Consider the following 15,452-nt stretch of genomic DNA (forward strand, 5'->3'; position numbering starts at 1 on the left):
GTACATGCTCCAGCATGAAATCTCCAATTCTTATCTCACTCAGCAAAACAGACCGGGGTTGATTTGCATACGAGCTCCCCGGGCGGTTTTCTGGTCCACAACATTCAAGCTTCCGGGTAACCCTCTTTGACTGAGGATTAACCCGTGAAACCACGCTACCCAGGGTTTACTGCTCCAACCGGAGAAGCATTCCTTTGCCTTTGTGTCGGGAAGCGATTTGGGTGCCAGAGCTTTTCTTGCCCCTCTGCGTGGTGCTACCCGTGCTTAGGGGAGAGTGCGCGCGCTAGACACTAGTCAGGGTAAACTGAGGCGCGAGGGCACTCCTATATTGACGACTTCCTTTGACCCAGATCTTAGGGGCTCTTCCTTTCCGTTTTTCTCAGACGCTTACGATTCTCCTGGGAGCCTAGAGGACCGAGACAGGCAGAAAGTGGCTTTTGTTTGCCCAGGATAGGCGTTTCATTCAAGTTGGGGGTGGGGAGCGGACTTCTCCCTGGAGATTGATAGCTTTTAGAATTTCAGTTGGAGAGGGAGGCGGAGGATGGCAGACTCAGAGCTCTGTAAACACTCTCTGGATAGAGAGTGTTTCTATCCAGGTGCGACTTGGAGATGGAAAGCTAATGATTAGAATAGAAAAAAGACGGCGGTGGGGTGTCTGTCCACGACACCGCCACAGTTCCTAGGGCGCTGGTCTCGCTGCTTGGGTTCTTAAGACCCTCGGACAGGACCGACCTCTGCAGATCTGGTTCGGGTATTAATGGCACCGTAGTTTAATATGTAAAACAATTAAAGATTTCTGTAGGGGTTCACAGCGGCTGAGGGAGGAGCTTCATGTGTTTCCCCCTAACTCCTTGTCCCACTGTACAGTGCTGGTGTTTATTCCAGGGCAGCCTGTACGAAGATGGGACAGGTAAGTGGAGAGCCAAAACGACTTTCATTTCTAGGCACCTGGCATTCTTCGGTGTTGTGCAGACACGCCCGGGGTTTACCTGCCTGCAGGTCGGCAGAAGGGCGGGCCGTGGAGGTGTGGAGCAGGGCGTGGGCGTGGGAGATGGAGGGTGTGGCCCCGAGAGCCGTTACCAAGGCAAAAACCAAAGCAAAACAGCCGCCCGGCGCTTCCCGCGCGACGCTACTGCAATCGCGTCAGATCCTGGCAGGATCTACGAGGATCCCCGGGATGGAACCACCTCAGGCTTCCCCGGCTGGCGGGGGCGGAGAGACTTCAGGGGCCTCCCTGGAGAGCAGGGGCCTGTAAAGGGCGAGGCTCTGGCTTGGATTGGGGGAGCCCGTGTACATAGAACTTGATTGTGCCCCAAGTGTCTGTCTCAAGGGACATCATTTCCTTAAGGTGTAATGCCGGTGTGTGTGTGTGTGTGTGTGTGTGTGAGAGAGAGAGAGAGAGAGAGAGAGAGAGAGAGAGAGAGAGAGAGAGAGAGAGACTGAGACCTTCCCTTAGGATCGTAACAGTTTAGGTGGCAGGTGCTTCAGGGTTGCGGAACCGGGACAGTTCCGTTTCTTACCCCAAACTACCGCTCTGTGACTTTCTGCTCGCCTTCCCCTCAAAGGCAGGTGTTAGCAGGTGCCCCGGTCTTTACATTCCGGCGTCCTGCCCCACTTGTGCGCCCGAAGGCTTCCCGGGCAGGTGTGCGAGTCCCGGGCCGCATTCGTGCGCACTTTTAGCCCTTAATGAGCTATGGAGACCCTCCCGGGGTCTTGCGCTCAGTCGAGACCGTTGGAATTAATGGATCAGAACCAGGAAACTGTTTTCAAGGTTCAAACCCAGTTCTGCTGAGGCCTTGGCTTGAACCCTACTTCCAGTCTTTCCCGCCACCAGATTTGAGGACAGAGGGCCCCACGTTCAGACTTTAAGTGGAACGTGTTCAGTCCGGGCGGCCAGGTTCCAGCACAGCTGTCTGTTCCTGCAGACAGACACTGGAAACCTGGAGACGGTTTTCACTAAATATTTTTTGACATCCAGGCGAACCCCCCGCCCACCTCCGCCAAGGCCAGGAGCGTGGAGATCAAAGCGTCCTATTGCCTGGACTCCCTGAGCGGTCTTTTCCGCAGCCCTTCTTAGGCTTGCGCTCGGTGGCCTCTGATCGCTCCAGACTTTTCCTCTTTCTACACTCTTGCTTTCGCCGAGAATTCCCTGTTCATTTAAAAGGTTTTGTGGTTGTTATTAAAAACCTAAAACCAAACTGACAGCGTTTTATCACTAGCATCTCCAGTTCCTAGCGAGTCCGGAGGCCCCCGCCGCGGGCGTGGGAGAAAGAGACCGGCCGAAAGTCTGCGTTAACCCACGGCTACTATTGGGGCGCGTGGCGGCGGAGGTCACACTGGCGGGTAACGGTTTGGATTCATCGGAGGGTAACTTTGGGCACCTTCTTCACGCGGGAGATTGTCACCGCTGCCTCTTCCCTACCCCCTCCATGAGCAAAGCCGCTGGCCAGAGAAGGCGCTTTTTCCTGAAGTTTTAGAAAAAATGACCACGCATTTTTGAGAAAGGTCGTGCCCGCTTCCCAGCCTCACCTAGTCTGGGCCACCGCCAGGTTCCGCCTCCCGAGCACCCCTCCCCCCATTCCCCAACCTAGCGGAGGGAGAGATGCCAGGGCGGTGGAGTCATGCCGCTGGCTTGGGCACCATTGGCTCATGCCTGGAACACGCAGCGGCGAATACGCACACCTGGCGGTGCGCCCGGGCGACTCCGGGCCTGATATGGAGAGAGAGGGCGGGCGTGTGTGTGTGTCCCGAGCATGCAAGGCGCGCTGGACGCTCGGTGACCGCCCCTTCTCGCACTTGCATCACCAACTTCGCGGTCTCCACCCACCCTTAGCCCCGCCCTCGGCCTCCTCTACCCCTCCTCTGGTCGACTCTCCCTGGAAGCTATTAATAGCATTACGTCAGCCTGGAGTTAAGCTAGCCTTGCCAGGTCGAGGGCTATAAAAGGGGTGATGCAACGCTCTCCCAGCCACAGTCTCACTCAGCGAGGCTCGCTGGGCACGGTGCTTCCCCCGCGGAGCTTGCCGGCCAGCCCGCGCTCCAGCAGAGTCCTTGGTGCTCGCCCGTCGGCGGGACAGACCGCCCGCCTCTGGCCGCTCTCTGGACCCTGGCCGCCCCGAACGGAGACTGGAGGTGAGCATTAGAACCACGCGGTGGAGAGCCGCCCTCCCCTTCTCATCTCCCCTCTGGTGACCAGTTCCGGGACCCCTGAGCCACCCGGGACTCGAGTCCTAGTCTCCCGCGCCACACTCGCTCCGCTCAACTGCTCCTTGGCGCTGCCGCTCCGAGCTGGGGCAAAGTTTCTAGAAAAGTGAAAGAACGAACTTCTCTTCTGAGGCGTGAAAGATGCCCGCGGACTGAGGAGATTGCGCGCTCTCAGCCTGCAGCTAGGAGAGGTCGTCTGGGTGGTGGCGGGTGGTGGGTGCTGGTGCTCAGGGGTGACCCACGCTCTGGATCGCGATCCACTCCGTCCCTCACTTGGTGTCCGGACGCCGGAGGCGGAGCGGGTTTCCTCTAAATCCACCGAGAGGCACGGTGGCCGCGGCTGGTGAGAGCGCCGCTCCCAGTACCGAGCGAAATGAATGGGGAAGGGACGCTCGGTTCGAGGTCCCGGCACAGCCGCTGGAGGTCGCCTTGCGCTCCCTGGAGCAGAGCTCTAGGCGGCAGGACAGTGTAGAGAGTTTGAGCGAAAGTGAGTTGGGATTAATTTAGGCGGTGAACGCCGGTGTCGCGCTGTCCCAGGGCGGACTCCGGAGAGGTCTCGGCACCCGCTGAAGTCCAGCGGCGAGCGGTAGGATTTGGGACATCGGCTCCAACCTCTCTCGCTGTTTTGACTCTCTGTGGCTCTGACTTTCTTTTAACCGGTTCTTGGATTTCTTTGCTTTGTGTAATCGAAGAGAACTGCGGAGACCGGATCGAACAGGTGGAGGGACCAGGTAGTGGAACTACTTGACTTGACAAATTGTGTGTGTGTGTGTGCGCGCGCGCGCGCGTGTATTGGGAGTTGTTGTTTTGTATTCTTGAGACAGTCTCACCCTGTAACCCAGTCTGTCCTTAAACTCCTGGTGATCCTCCTGCCTCAACTTCCCAAGTGCTAAGATGACAGGTCACCTCTCTACCTGTGCTGGAGCCCTGTGCTGTGTGGTTTACATGGCCAGGTTTTGGCGAAAAGTTTTCAGTTTTTAGAGTGAAATAGACGAAATAAAAAGCGCCAGGAAGGGGTCTTGCGCGAGAGGGTGGCTCTCCATCCCGTGTCCTCGAGACCGGAAGGGAAGGGGCTTCACTCTCCATCCTGTCTCCTGTTTTTCTCCCCTTAGTGGGTTCTCTACTCTGATCCCACTCTCATTTTCAACTCCCATTTTTAAATTTTCCTCCTAGCCACTTTATTTTCCTTAATTTCATTAATGTAGATCTCAGGCTTCCTTATAAATCAAAGGAGTTGCCAAGCCCAATCACTTAAAAGTTTTATTCTGCCCTTCACTTTGTTTGACTTTTTTGAGACAGGGTCTCCCTGTGTAACCCAAGCTTGCTTCAAACTCATGGCAATCCTCCAGCCTCAGTTCCCAAGTGCTGGGATTACAGGCATGTGTCACCAGGAGAGCACATGTTTTGCATGTAGCATTTGTTGTGGGATAATGTTTCCACATACAGGCTCTTGCCTTGGGGGCAGCGGTTGCGGTTGTTTCTGAGGTTTCAGAGGTTGCTGATGAGGTGGAGACGACCGTCCTACATTTGCGGCTATCCAAATCCCTTCTCTCCACACCGGTTTCTTTTGTGACCCCTTCCTATCTTTATTCTGTCAAAGCCTCCTCGTGATATGAAACTCTTGAGCCCTCAGCTGCTACCTGGCTGGCAGCTCTGCCTGTGGTTTCTTTCTTGAACTGATGGGCCCTCGTGGTTGTGCAGAGGGGTGGCTTCAGCAGCTTGGCTGGACCGGACAACCCTCCAGCTTAGGCAAGTTGCTTTCCTTCCTGGACTCCAGTTTACTAAATAACAAAATAAGGATCTGACCCAGACCTTTCTAAGGCTGGGCACTTTTAGCCAGAGCCTGTGATTTCTTAAGGAACTGGCTCCAGGCTAACCCAGCCAAGGAAGGAGGGACATAGCCAGGACACCACAGAAACTTCAGGAGAAAAATGGTTTCTTCTGTGGAAACTCACAATTTCTGAAGAACGCAACAGTTATGGAGAAGTGCTGATGTCAGCAAACAGTGGAGTGGAAGTCTCAGGACAGTAGAGCAGTTGTGGCAAGCTGACCTGAAATTCTCGAGGGTTCCAGTTCGTTCCTGATGATCAGAACTAAAGCGAATTGATGACCAAATCAGCTTCCCCGAAGGGGGGGGTGAGGTGGAGTCAGAATGCTTGTATGGGTGTCAGCCTCTTGTGTTTTCAAGTGTGTGTGTGATGAGTTCTTTCCCGCAGCCCAGGGAGGGAACTGGCAACCTCAGTCACAATTTTCAGATAGGAACTGAAGGTCAGAGAGCCTCTGGCTCCTGAGTGGGTGCTCAGCTAGTGAGTAGCAGACACAGACCTGGAGACAGTCAGCTGCCCCTGAAGCCCAGCCTTGCACCTCCAGCCTGCGAACAGGAGAAAGAACAGGATGTGGAGAGTCAGGGAAAGGCGGCTACCTTCTCCCAACTACTGCAGGTTTGGCTGGCAGATGGCTCAGTGGAAGGAAGTGGAAATCAAAAGTGAAATTTCAAAGCCTTGGAGACAAAATTTTAGGAGTTAGATTTCCAGTTAAATAAGTTTCACTTTCTTGAAAATGATGAAATTGCCAATGGTATGACATGATTTCTGATTGGAAGTCATGAAGCAGGATGTGAGTCCTGAAGCAAAAAGATTTATGATCGGGTCTAGAGAGTTAACTCAGCTCACCCAAAGCCCCCAGACTCTCCCCTCTCAGATGCAGGGTGTGTGAGAGGGCTTTCACTCCTGAAATTAGCTGAAGTTTCAGACTGTTTTCCTGGAGGACACAGCATGACTCTAGGCTGAATCTCGGGAGACAACTGTACACGATGACCAGATCTTTACAGATGAAACCACTTGGTTATCAGAAAGGCTTTCTTACAGCTTTACAACATGCTTGTGTCCCCAAGTAAGCCCCACCCCCAGCTTTTCACAAAAACATTCCATACCACTGACATTCCTTGGTTTCTTCCTGTCTTTACTCTTAAGCCCCAAGGGTTCACTAAGAAACTCAACTGCTGTGATGACCCATCTAGTCATGCAACTGAAGGCCAGGCCAGCGGCAGCTCTGAATCCCATCCCTTAACTGGTTGTTTTGTGTTGTTTTGAGTAAAATTGGAAAGGATGAGGAAATGAGGATGCTTGGGAGGATGTTGAGCCTCTGACTTCAGAAGCCAGAGAAACAGCCCCCAGTCACAAGATTCCAGGATTCCGTGAAGAGGACCTTCAGTTCTCAGGCCTGCTGCTTGGGAGAGAATCGTATGCATTTCTTGAGTTCTTCTGACTTGTGGAGGGCAGTATTTGCTGGTCTGGAATTTCTACCTCCACTCATGGACCTTAGACCTCTAGGGACAGGGACCCTCAGGAGGAGCTTTAAGCATCAAAGGTGAGCAGACCCCACCAAGTCTCCACTGGAGAGCAGCCAGCCCTTTGTGCGGGATCCTGAGAGACCCAGCGTAGCTCCTGGTGGCATAGTTTCCAAGGCACCATCTTGTATTATTTCCTAAGCCCCTCAAACCACTCTTGGGGAAACAGGGTACTTGTTATCAGCCTACCTTTGGGCTGGAGAAAGAAACCACTGGGCGGTACAGTCACAATATATTACTAAGTGGTCTTCAAATCTTGGTTTTTTTTTTTTAACTCCTAGTTTGGGAATTTTATGGCTAAAATAGCCCATTTAAACTTACACCTGGATGTAGGCAGTAGCCGAGTCTGTGTCTTCCTGTCTGCTTCCACTCCCTCACAAACTTTTGCTCTGTTTTTGTTGTTGTTTTTGTTCAATGAAGTATAATATTTGGGTATGCAGCGTATAAATTAAGGCCATGAGTTCTGAAGTCAAGCAAACCAAATCCCGGTGCCTGATACTATCCCTTGTTAATGTGATCTGTTTAAATCTCGGTTAACTCATGTATAAAATGTAACCAGGTTTTACAGCACCGGGTTCTCACAAGGCTCAAAAGAGACAAGATATATAGATTTTTTTCCTATAATGGTAGAGGTTTGCCATCCTGCCCTCTGGGACTTGGCTGGTGACCACTGTAGTGAATACAGCCACTCTATCCCTGCTCCTGTTTCGGGAAGGGTGGGAGTCGCAGCTGCGTGAGTCCTTGCAGCTTTCCTTTGGTGCGCTTGTGGATTTGCTGGCCTATAGAACGATGAGGCCTTTGGTACGGCCACCTCGTCCCCACCTTGTTTATTCAGTTGTCCAGCTGGCCAGCGGTCAGCGTGGGCCTCTGCTGAGCCTGGCTGTGGGACGGAGCATTAGCAGTGGTTTGCTGACTCCGGAGAGTTCTCAGCCAATTTCCAGATGAAGACTGAGTCTCACAGAGCTGAATGACCTGCTGCTCCTTTGTGACCAGGCCCATCCCAGGTCCCCTCTGCCCCTACTTCAAGCCTCTCTCCTTGTACCTTAGAGCTAAGCAGCACCCCATAGACGCAGGTCTTCCCCCTCTTGCTTTGGCTTGCCCTGAAGTCCTTTGCTTTGCCAGCCTTCTCATTAAGAAGGGGCTTCTTGTTCCTGAAGGAACTGAGTTCCCGCCATTACCACCCCCTGCCAAGGACTGAGGTGAAGAAACACACCCAGCTTCCTGCGGGAGAAACTTCCGGCACAGAGTCGTGGAATTTAAGGCCCCCAACTTCCCGCTTTTATCTCAGCTCCCTAGCAGATTTGCCTTGATTTCACGAGTCTTCCCAGTTTCTTTTTGAAAAAGAGACTGAAAACGGGACTTCAGACGGCACTGGTTTTTTGTTTTCTAATGTTTTTTCTTTTGGGGGAGGGGGGGAGACTGATGCCACATTTGCATAATCTGCATACAAGCCAAACTAATAGAAGAGCCTGAGAAGTCAACCCTCAAACTTTTGGTCATCTTTGAGCTGCGTGTTTTAAGAATCTTTTACTCACGATGAGGACAGCATGTAAAAAAACAAAAAACAAAAACAACTTTTTGGTGGTCTGTGGGCTTTAGTTAGCATTGCTCGCATGAGCATGGGTATCGGGATAGTTTTGGGAACAAGGGCAACTGATCTGTGGCTACACTACTGAATAAAGTGGCCCCTTTCACCAGCAGGGGTGCACTGCTGTAGCTCCTAGGTTAGGGCTGGGACTCAAGCTGCCCTCCCTAATACATGCTGCAATGTTGATAGGCTCAGTCTTACACGGGTCCTCTGCAGGCTGAGTGGAGCAGCCATGTCCTGTTCAGAAAGCGGCATTCACAGCTCTCTCCCCATCTTCCTGCTTCTACATCCTTTTAGCCCCCTTGTTGTTCCCTGAGCCGCCGTGAACACGGGTGTGTGTGTGTGTGTGTGTGTGTGTGTGTGTGTGTGAGAGAGAGAGAGAGAGAGAGAGAGAGAGAGAGAGAGAACACACTTTTGCCCAGCTATGACTCTCTGCATTAACCGCTGCCAAAAGAAGCTGACCGAGGTTGAGGACAGCACTAGTTTCTGCGTATGGACATAAATACTTAAGAGGCAGTTTGACAGCATGTCACTTAGCAAAACAGTGGTAAATATGTTCCTGTCTTTTCTCCAGCCACAGGCAAGAGATGGGCATGAAATGAAAATAAGCCAGAAGCCCAAGGGCTGATGGGACTTTGTTCTGGGGTGGGCTGTTCTTCAGCGTGGTTGGATCCCATTCCCCAGGACCCCTGAAGTAGTTTGGGCTTAATTTTTTTTCTTTCAGCAAAATGATGCTTCAACATCCAGGCCAGGTCTCTGCCTCAGAAGTCAGTGCATCCGCCATTGTCCCCTGCCTCTCGCCTCCCGGGTCACTGGTATTTGAGGATTTTGCTAACCTGACACCCTTTGTCAAGGAAGAACTGAGGTTCGCCATCCAGAATAAGCACCTCTGCCACCGGATGCCCTCTGCGCTGGAGTCAGTGACCATCAACAACAGACCCCTGGAGCTTGCAGTCACCAAAGCTGAGGTGCGTTCTGCCAGCTCATGTCCTTCCTTTCAGCACACGTTTATCACACACACTCCATGTGTGGGCACATGCAGGAGGCTAGAGCCAGGGGTAAAAATCAACAAAGGCACCGCCCCTGGGGAGCTTACATTCTAATGTCTAAAGATAATGGAATAATGGCTAGAATACACGAATGAGCAGATAGAGTGTGGTGTGGTGTGGGTGTGGGTGTGAACCAGACACAGAACAGGAGGATCAAGAGAGAGGTGAGTTTGAGATCACTCTGAGACACATCAAGACTCTCTTGAGAGAGAGAGAGAGAATTAGTAAGCAAATAGATTGAGAGGCATGCACAAAGGGATGACTCAGCAGTTAAGAGCACTTGCTGCTCCTGCAGAGGACACGGGTTCAATTCCCAGGAACCACATACATGGTGGCTCACTCTTGTGTGTAACTCCAGCTTCAGGGACTCCAATATCCTCTTCTGGCCTCTGCAGGCAACTGCACAACAATTTATATATGTCACACATACATAAATGCACACAAACACTAATACGTGCATAATAAAAAATAAATCCTTTTTTAAAAAATAACTGAAGTGGGGGACAGAGAGAAGCAAGCAACTGCACAAATGTGAACACACATGCAGGCAAAGGCTCAAACACATACAATAAAACTATTTTTTTTTCTTAATAAATAAAGGGGTTCAGAGAATAAGTAGAGGTAAAGTTGTCATTTTAAATTAGGAGACCAGGGATGGCCTTTGAGCTGGGACTTGAGGAGAGGGAGTCCTGTGGGAAGGGCACTCCCTGAGCGGCCCTCCCTGCAGGCAGGTGAAGGTCCAGGCTAGGCTAGTGCTGAAATGGAATGGCTTCTGGATCTAACGTGGGTCAGGACTTGGGACTGTGGGAGGCCAGGTAGGGCGAGAGTAGAAGCTGAATCCTCGGAAGATATCCACCAGGAAGGACAGGGCCAGAGACACAGAACTGGGAATCGTCAAGCTATGGGTGGCCCTTTCTGTGTGAAGACTTCTGGAGAAGTGGGGCATGATGGTGGCTTTCATCTCCTCCGGGACCCAAGGACCAGGAGGTTAGCCCTGCCCTTCCTGGCAACACCACTCACAGACGGCATATCAGATGTTTGCCACGGACTCACACCCACTCACACCCACTCACACACATGAACTGTTCTGTGTTGAGAAACCGTCCCATAAGACACCTGGGGTAACAGACGTGGCCATTGAACCGTGGTTGCTGGTGACTGTGCTGCGTCAAGAACGTCAGAGATGAACTCTGGTGACTTCGTTAGCCTTGCTCGGTTGGGAATATTTCAGGCTTACTTAACCTGCGTGACCGCAGCCCTGGGGCAAAGGGCAGAAACTGGCTCAAAAGCCGCGCGTTCGAAAGGAGGCTAAGGAAGGGGTCATAGCTCAACCGTGACCATAAGACCTTGGGTTTGGGTTTGATCCCTCGCTCTGGGGGCAAAAGACTGGGTTTTCCTGCCAAGGACTGACATTTGTGGAAGGTCTGAGGGGAACCTGGCTCACAGCATCCAACGAATGGGAACAGCATTATTTATGATGCTGTTGCCATGGATGCCATTGAAGTATTAACTGTGCTCCCAGCTAACTCAGGGGAGGTCAGAGAGGACACCACAAAATAGCCACAGGTATCAAGTCCAGTCTTCGATAGTGCAAGTTAGAGCCTGGGACATTCTATGAGGTTTTTTTTTCTTCTAATATAGTTTGAAATAACAAGATACAGTCATAGGAAAAAATGGAGAAGGGAGGCTGGACAGACAGGCGGACGGACTGAGGAGGAGGAAGAGTGATAAAGAAGGGATGGATGCTCCCAGGCCACTCCGGACTCTAGGGGAAAGGGCAGGTTTATAAAATAGTCTTTTTTTCCAGTTCTCAATTACAGCTATCAATTTAAATATCAAAATCTTACTTCAAAATCCAAATAATTTTTAAAGTAGTTTCAACTTTACCATATTTCCAGTAAAATTCTTTTCTATGGGTTTTTTTTGTTTCCATGATTTATTCTTGGTTTTAAATTTTTATTCATATTTCGTGTGTGTGTGTGTGTGTGTGTGTGTGTGTGTGTGTGTTGTCTGCAAGAATGTATTGCGCTGTGTACATGCCTGGTGCCCATGGAGGCAGAAGAGGGTTGGTTCCTCTGGAACCAGAATTATTGTTGTGAGCCACCATGTAAGTGCTGAGAACCAAACCCAAATTCTCTGTGAGAGCAGCAAGTCCTCTTAACCACTGAGCTGTCTCTCTGCACACCCACCAGTGTGTGCATGCGTGTGTGCATATGTGTGCACATGGTTTTTATATTTACTGGGTCTGTGGCCCTGAGACATGAAAGATAGAAATTCCTCTTTCACTATTCTTCCTTGAGCGTTGCTTCTCTAGGTTGCAAGATCTTCATCTACGTCCACAGTCAGTATCTTCTGATCCGAAAGAACAGGAAAAAGTCAGGAGTGGGGTCAGTCATGGCCTCCTAAAGCTGACAGGGTCTGACATTGACCAGCCCACAATGAAAGTTCATCCTTGCTGGACTTTGGCCTTAAGCAGAATTCAGAGGTTGGATGTGGCCCTTGCTCATCAGTCCATAGACTTAGTTGGGTCTGGGTGGACATCCAAGGAGGGACCATGCTCCCTAAGGATGGACAGGGCTCTGTTCTCTCAAAGCCCTGGTATTGACTCAGAATGAGGCACAGGAAATCAGTGTGATTTTTCTGGCTGAATCAACAGGTGGTTTGGTACTCTACCTCCACCCGCAACTGTGGGCTTACTCATACCATTTTAGCACCAGCAAGGCCCTCCAGTCTTCTCCAGGAGCTCAGAGGCTTCATGGGAAGGGTTGCCTTGATGCTCCCGGTACAGAGACAGTAATGTCGGTTATTTCCTGTCACTGCGACTGAATGACTGACAGATGTCACTTGGAGAAGTGTGCTGGGCTCACAGTTCAGGGGACAGACACAGTCCATCCCACAGGGAAGACATGGCGGCTCGGGGAGTTCCGTGCGTAGTGGAGAGCGTGTGAGCATTGCTGTGGCTCTAGGAGCAAAGCTCAGATAGAAGTGGAGCAGGACTCCACCCTCCCTTCCTTGTGCCGCGACCCACCTCCGCCAGCCATGTCTCCCACCTCCTCTGCTGTACCTCCCACCCTGGTAGCCATGCCTGGCCCCAGGGGAAAGAAAGGACGGACACACTTATAATTAGTATCAAGTTATCAATTTAAAATTAAAATCTTTATCTCAAAATCCAAATGCATTTTTAAAGTAGGTTAGATTTTGCGAATTTCAAATGTAATTCTCTTTTAATGGATAGAGTTTTGATTTTAGATTTTGTTATTCTCAAGTGTGTGTGCACACGTGTGTGTAGGGAGTTCACACAAAAATCTAGGCCATGAGGCTGGAGAGATGGCTCAGTGGTTAAGAGCACTTGCTGCTCTTCCAGAGGACTGACGTTCCCAGCACCCCATTCCCCCCAGCCTCACTGAGGAAGTTCCGTGTATGGTGGAGAACTTGTACTCTCTTCTGGCCTCTGAAGACACCATGAATGCACGCATGTGGTTGATGTATGCACAGACAAACATAGATATACATTCACATAAGTGATTAAAAACAAACAAAAAGTCCCAAACAAACAAACAAAAAAATACCGCCTTGATATTTTGGCTTCACAGTGGCTTCCATGTGCCTTTTGGGTTCCATAGGTGGCCCCTGAAGAAGATGAGCGGAAAAGGAGGCGGCGGGAAAGAAATAAGATTGCAGCTGCCAAGTGTCGAAACAAGAAAAAAGAGAAGACGGAGTGCCTGCAGAAAGTGAGTATTGGCCAAGTTTCCCCCTGCTCGGTGCCCAAACCTGTCCTCACCAGCCTTGTGTCATTGGCAGAGGGGAGCTGTGGGTGGTGTAGAAATGCCAACTGTAGGCAGGGGAAGGAGCAAAGCTGTTAGCATGATGGAGGGGACTTTGGATATATAGAATGAAGATTTGTGGGTTTAAAAACTTCAGTATCGGGGGGCTAGCACCGTGCAAGTCTGGCAACCTGGGTTTGATACCCAGAACCCACTGCGGAAGGAGAGGATTGACTTCTGAACATTGTCCTCTGGTCTCCACAGGCCTGCTGTGGCACAGCTGGTCCAGATACCCCAGACTTTTTTAGACTTTCAGGTTAAAGAGAAATTTGCTAATTTTGCCAAATAAAACAATAAAACCCTGCTCCAGCCATTGACTCTCAAGGAAAGCTTTTATTATTCCCCAGCTTGCTCTGGTAATCTTGAAGCAGAACTAACACTGTGTTTTGGCCTGGTTCTGAACCCTGCTTCCCTACTCTGCCTGCCCAGCACTTTGAACACCCCAACAGATTGTCACCTCACTAGAAACACCGGGGGTACAGCGCGGGTTCACAGGCAAGGCAGGCCCCAGAGCCTGGAAGTCTTCACCATGGCCAGTTTGCTCCCCCGAGTGTGTGCAGGCCAGCTTCTGGCAGAGACAAGCCAACCTCAGTAGTCCTGGGATCTCTGCTTGTTGCTTTAGGGTCAGTGAAAACCTGGCAAGTTTTGTGTTTCTGAGTACACTTCTGTGGGTATGAGAGTCTTGGTGAGACCAGAAATTCAGAGAAAATGCTACACCACCAGTTTGGATTTCTCCCCAGCTTTCCAGACCCTCTGGGGACCAGATACTCTTGGCAGAGGACTGGAACACAGCCCTGTCTAAGTCCTTGGTTCTAAGGCAGTTTCAGCAAGCATGGCAGCCTTGCTCACTGGTATCCCCAAGCCTCTTCTGGCATGCCCCCTAATTTCAGAGGTCTCTCCAGGGTCCACATCAACAGCCCCCCACGCCTAGTTCTGACTAGGATGATTCCCCCAGCAGGCCTCCCCCATCTTGATGAGCCCCATGGTTTCCAGGTGGTCCCCCTTCCCTCCCCGACGTCGGTTCCCTCCATAACACTTCTGTTGATTGTCCCTCAGGAGTCAGAGAAACTGGAGAGTGTCAACGCTGAGCTGAAGGCCCAGATTGAGGAGTTGAAAAATGAGAAACAGCACTTGATATACATGCTCAACCTGCATCGGCCCACGTGTATTGTCCGGGCTCAGAATGGGCGAACTCCGGAAGACGAGAGGAACCTCTTTATCCAGCAGATAAAAGAAGGGACATTGCAGAGCTAAACAGCAGCATCGTGGGGGCAACTGGGGAGTCCTTACCGAATCCTCCTTTTCCACCCCAAACCCTGAAGCCATTGGAAAACTGGCTTCCTATGCACTTCTAGAATCTCAGCAGCCGAGAGCCGTTGGGGCAGGAGGGTCTGTGGTGACCACTGTGTTGCCCCACTCTGTCCCAGAGTGAACTGTGGCATAGGGCAAGAGCATCCTTTGGCTCACTAACCCCAGGCTTCAGGCCTTACCATCCTGGCCATTCTCAGATGATCTAGCTTGGCCCCTGGCTGGGGTCCCATACCAAGCAGGATGCCCACTAATGGGATTCATGCAGAAGTGTCTGCCTCAGTAGGTGGGGTGGGACCACGTGCTCTGCCGTAGCTGACACCATCCTTCCTAGGGAATGTGGAACGAGAAGGCTCATTACCGAGGTCGTCCAATGGCCAGGGTGCGCTTCTAGAAAAAACGCTATTGCGTCCCGGAAGGACTGTGCACAGGGCGTTTGTTTCAGAACCAGGTGTTGTGCTGTTTGCGTGTTTGTCTTCCACAACCTTGTCATGATTTTTCCGGGAGTTTCCTCAGAACCGATTTCTGAGAGTTTGGGAGTCTGCCATCATGGACAGTATCCCTCGAAAGCATTCAGGTGACCATGTGAGCTCGCTTGCCCCAGAGGAGTGAGATTGGCCCGATGGCCAGCTGTGCCACTTTGTGCTGACAGAGGACGCCTCCTTTCCCTGTACCCATTGCTGAGGAAGAGTCTGGCCACGACAGCAGGTCCTTGGCTGCAGACTGTCACAGAAAGAAGGCACAAAGAAAGTCCAGCTTCCAAAGGGTAGGACTCTCCTTCCCAGTCAGTGACAGGAAGAGCCAGAGATTCTCCATTTTTCTTTCACAGCCTGTGGAGACGCGGGTTGGAAGCCAGGTGCAGGGCCAGGCTTCTGCGTGCTGGGATTGTCAATGGCACTGTTTTTGCTTTTGAGATGCGGCCCAGAGCGGTTCAGCTGGGAGGCCCCTCCCTCTGGCCACCAGGACTCTGGCTACTGTTAAAATTCTGACGTTTCTGTGAAATCCTCAGAGTGTCTAATCCTACTTAGAAGTATCATTATGACTTTTCTGTGAGAGAAAATATTACTTATTTATCCTGATATTCCTAGCCTGTCAACATAATAAATATCAGAATAAGACATGACAAACAA

General features: G+C 51.2%; 1 protein-coding gene across 1 annotated transcript; it reads left to right on the forward strand.

Moving 5' to 3' along the window:
- Positions 1-2,958: 2,958 nt before the first annotated feature.
- Positions 2,959-15,452, forward strand: Atf3 (activating transcription factor 3). Its single transcript, XM_048439411.3, has 4 exons — positions 2,959-3,132; positions 8,866-9,109; positions 12,814-12,921; positions 14,071-15,452. The coding sequence occupies exons 2-4, from the start codon at positions 8,870-8,872 to the stop codon at positions 14,266-14,268; spliced, it is 546 nt and encodes a 181-aa protein (XP_048295368.1). The 5' UTR covers positions 2,959-3,132; positions 8,866-8,869; the 3' UTR covers positions 14,269-15,452.

This window comes from Myodes glareolus, chromosome 5 (genome assembly GCF_982192425.1).
Source record: "Myodes glareolus chromosome 5, mMyoGla1.1, whole genome shotgun sequence".
NCBI lineage: Eukaryota > Metazoa > Chordata > Mammalia > Rodentia > Cricetidae > Myodes > Myodes glareolus.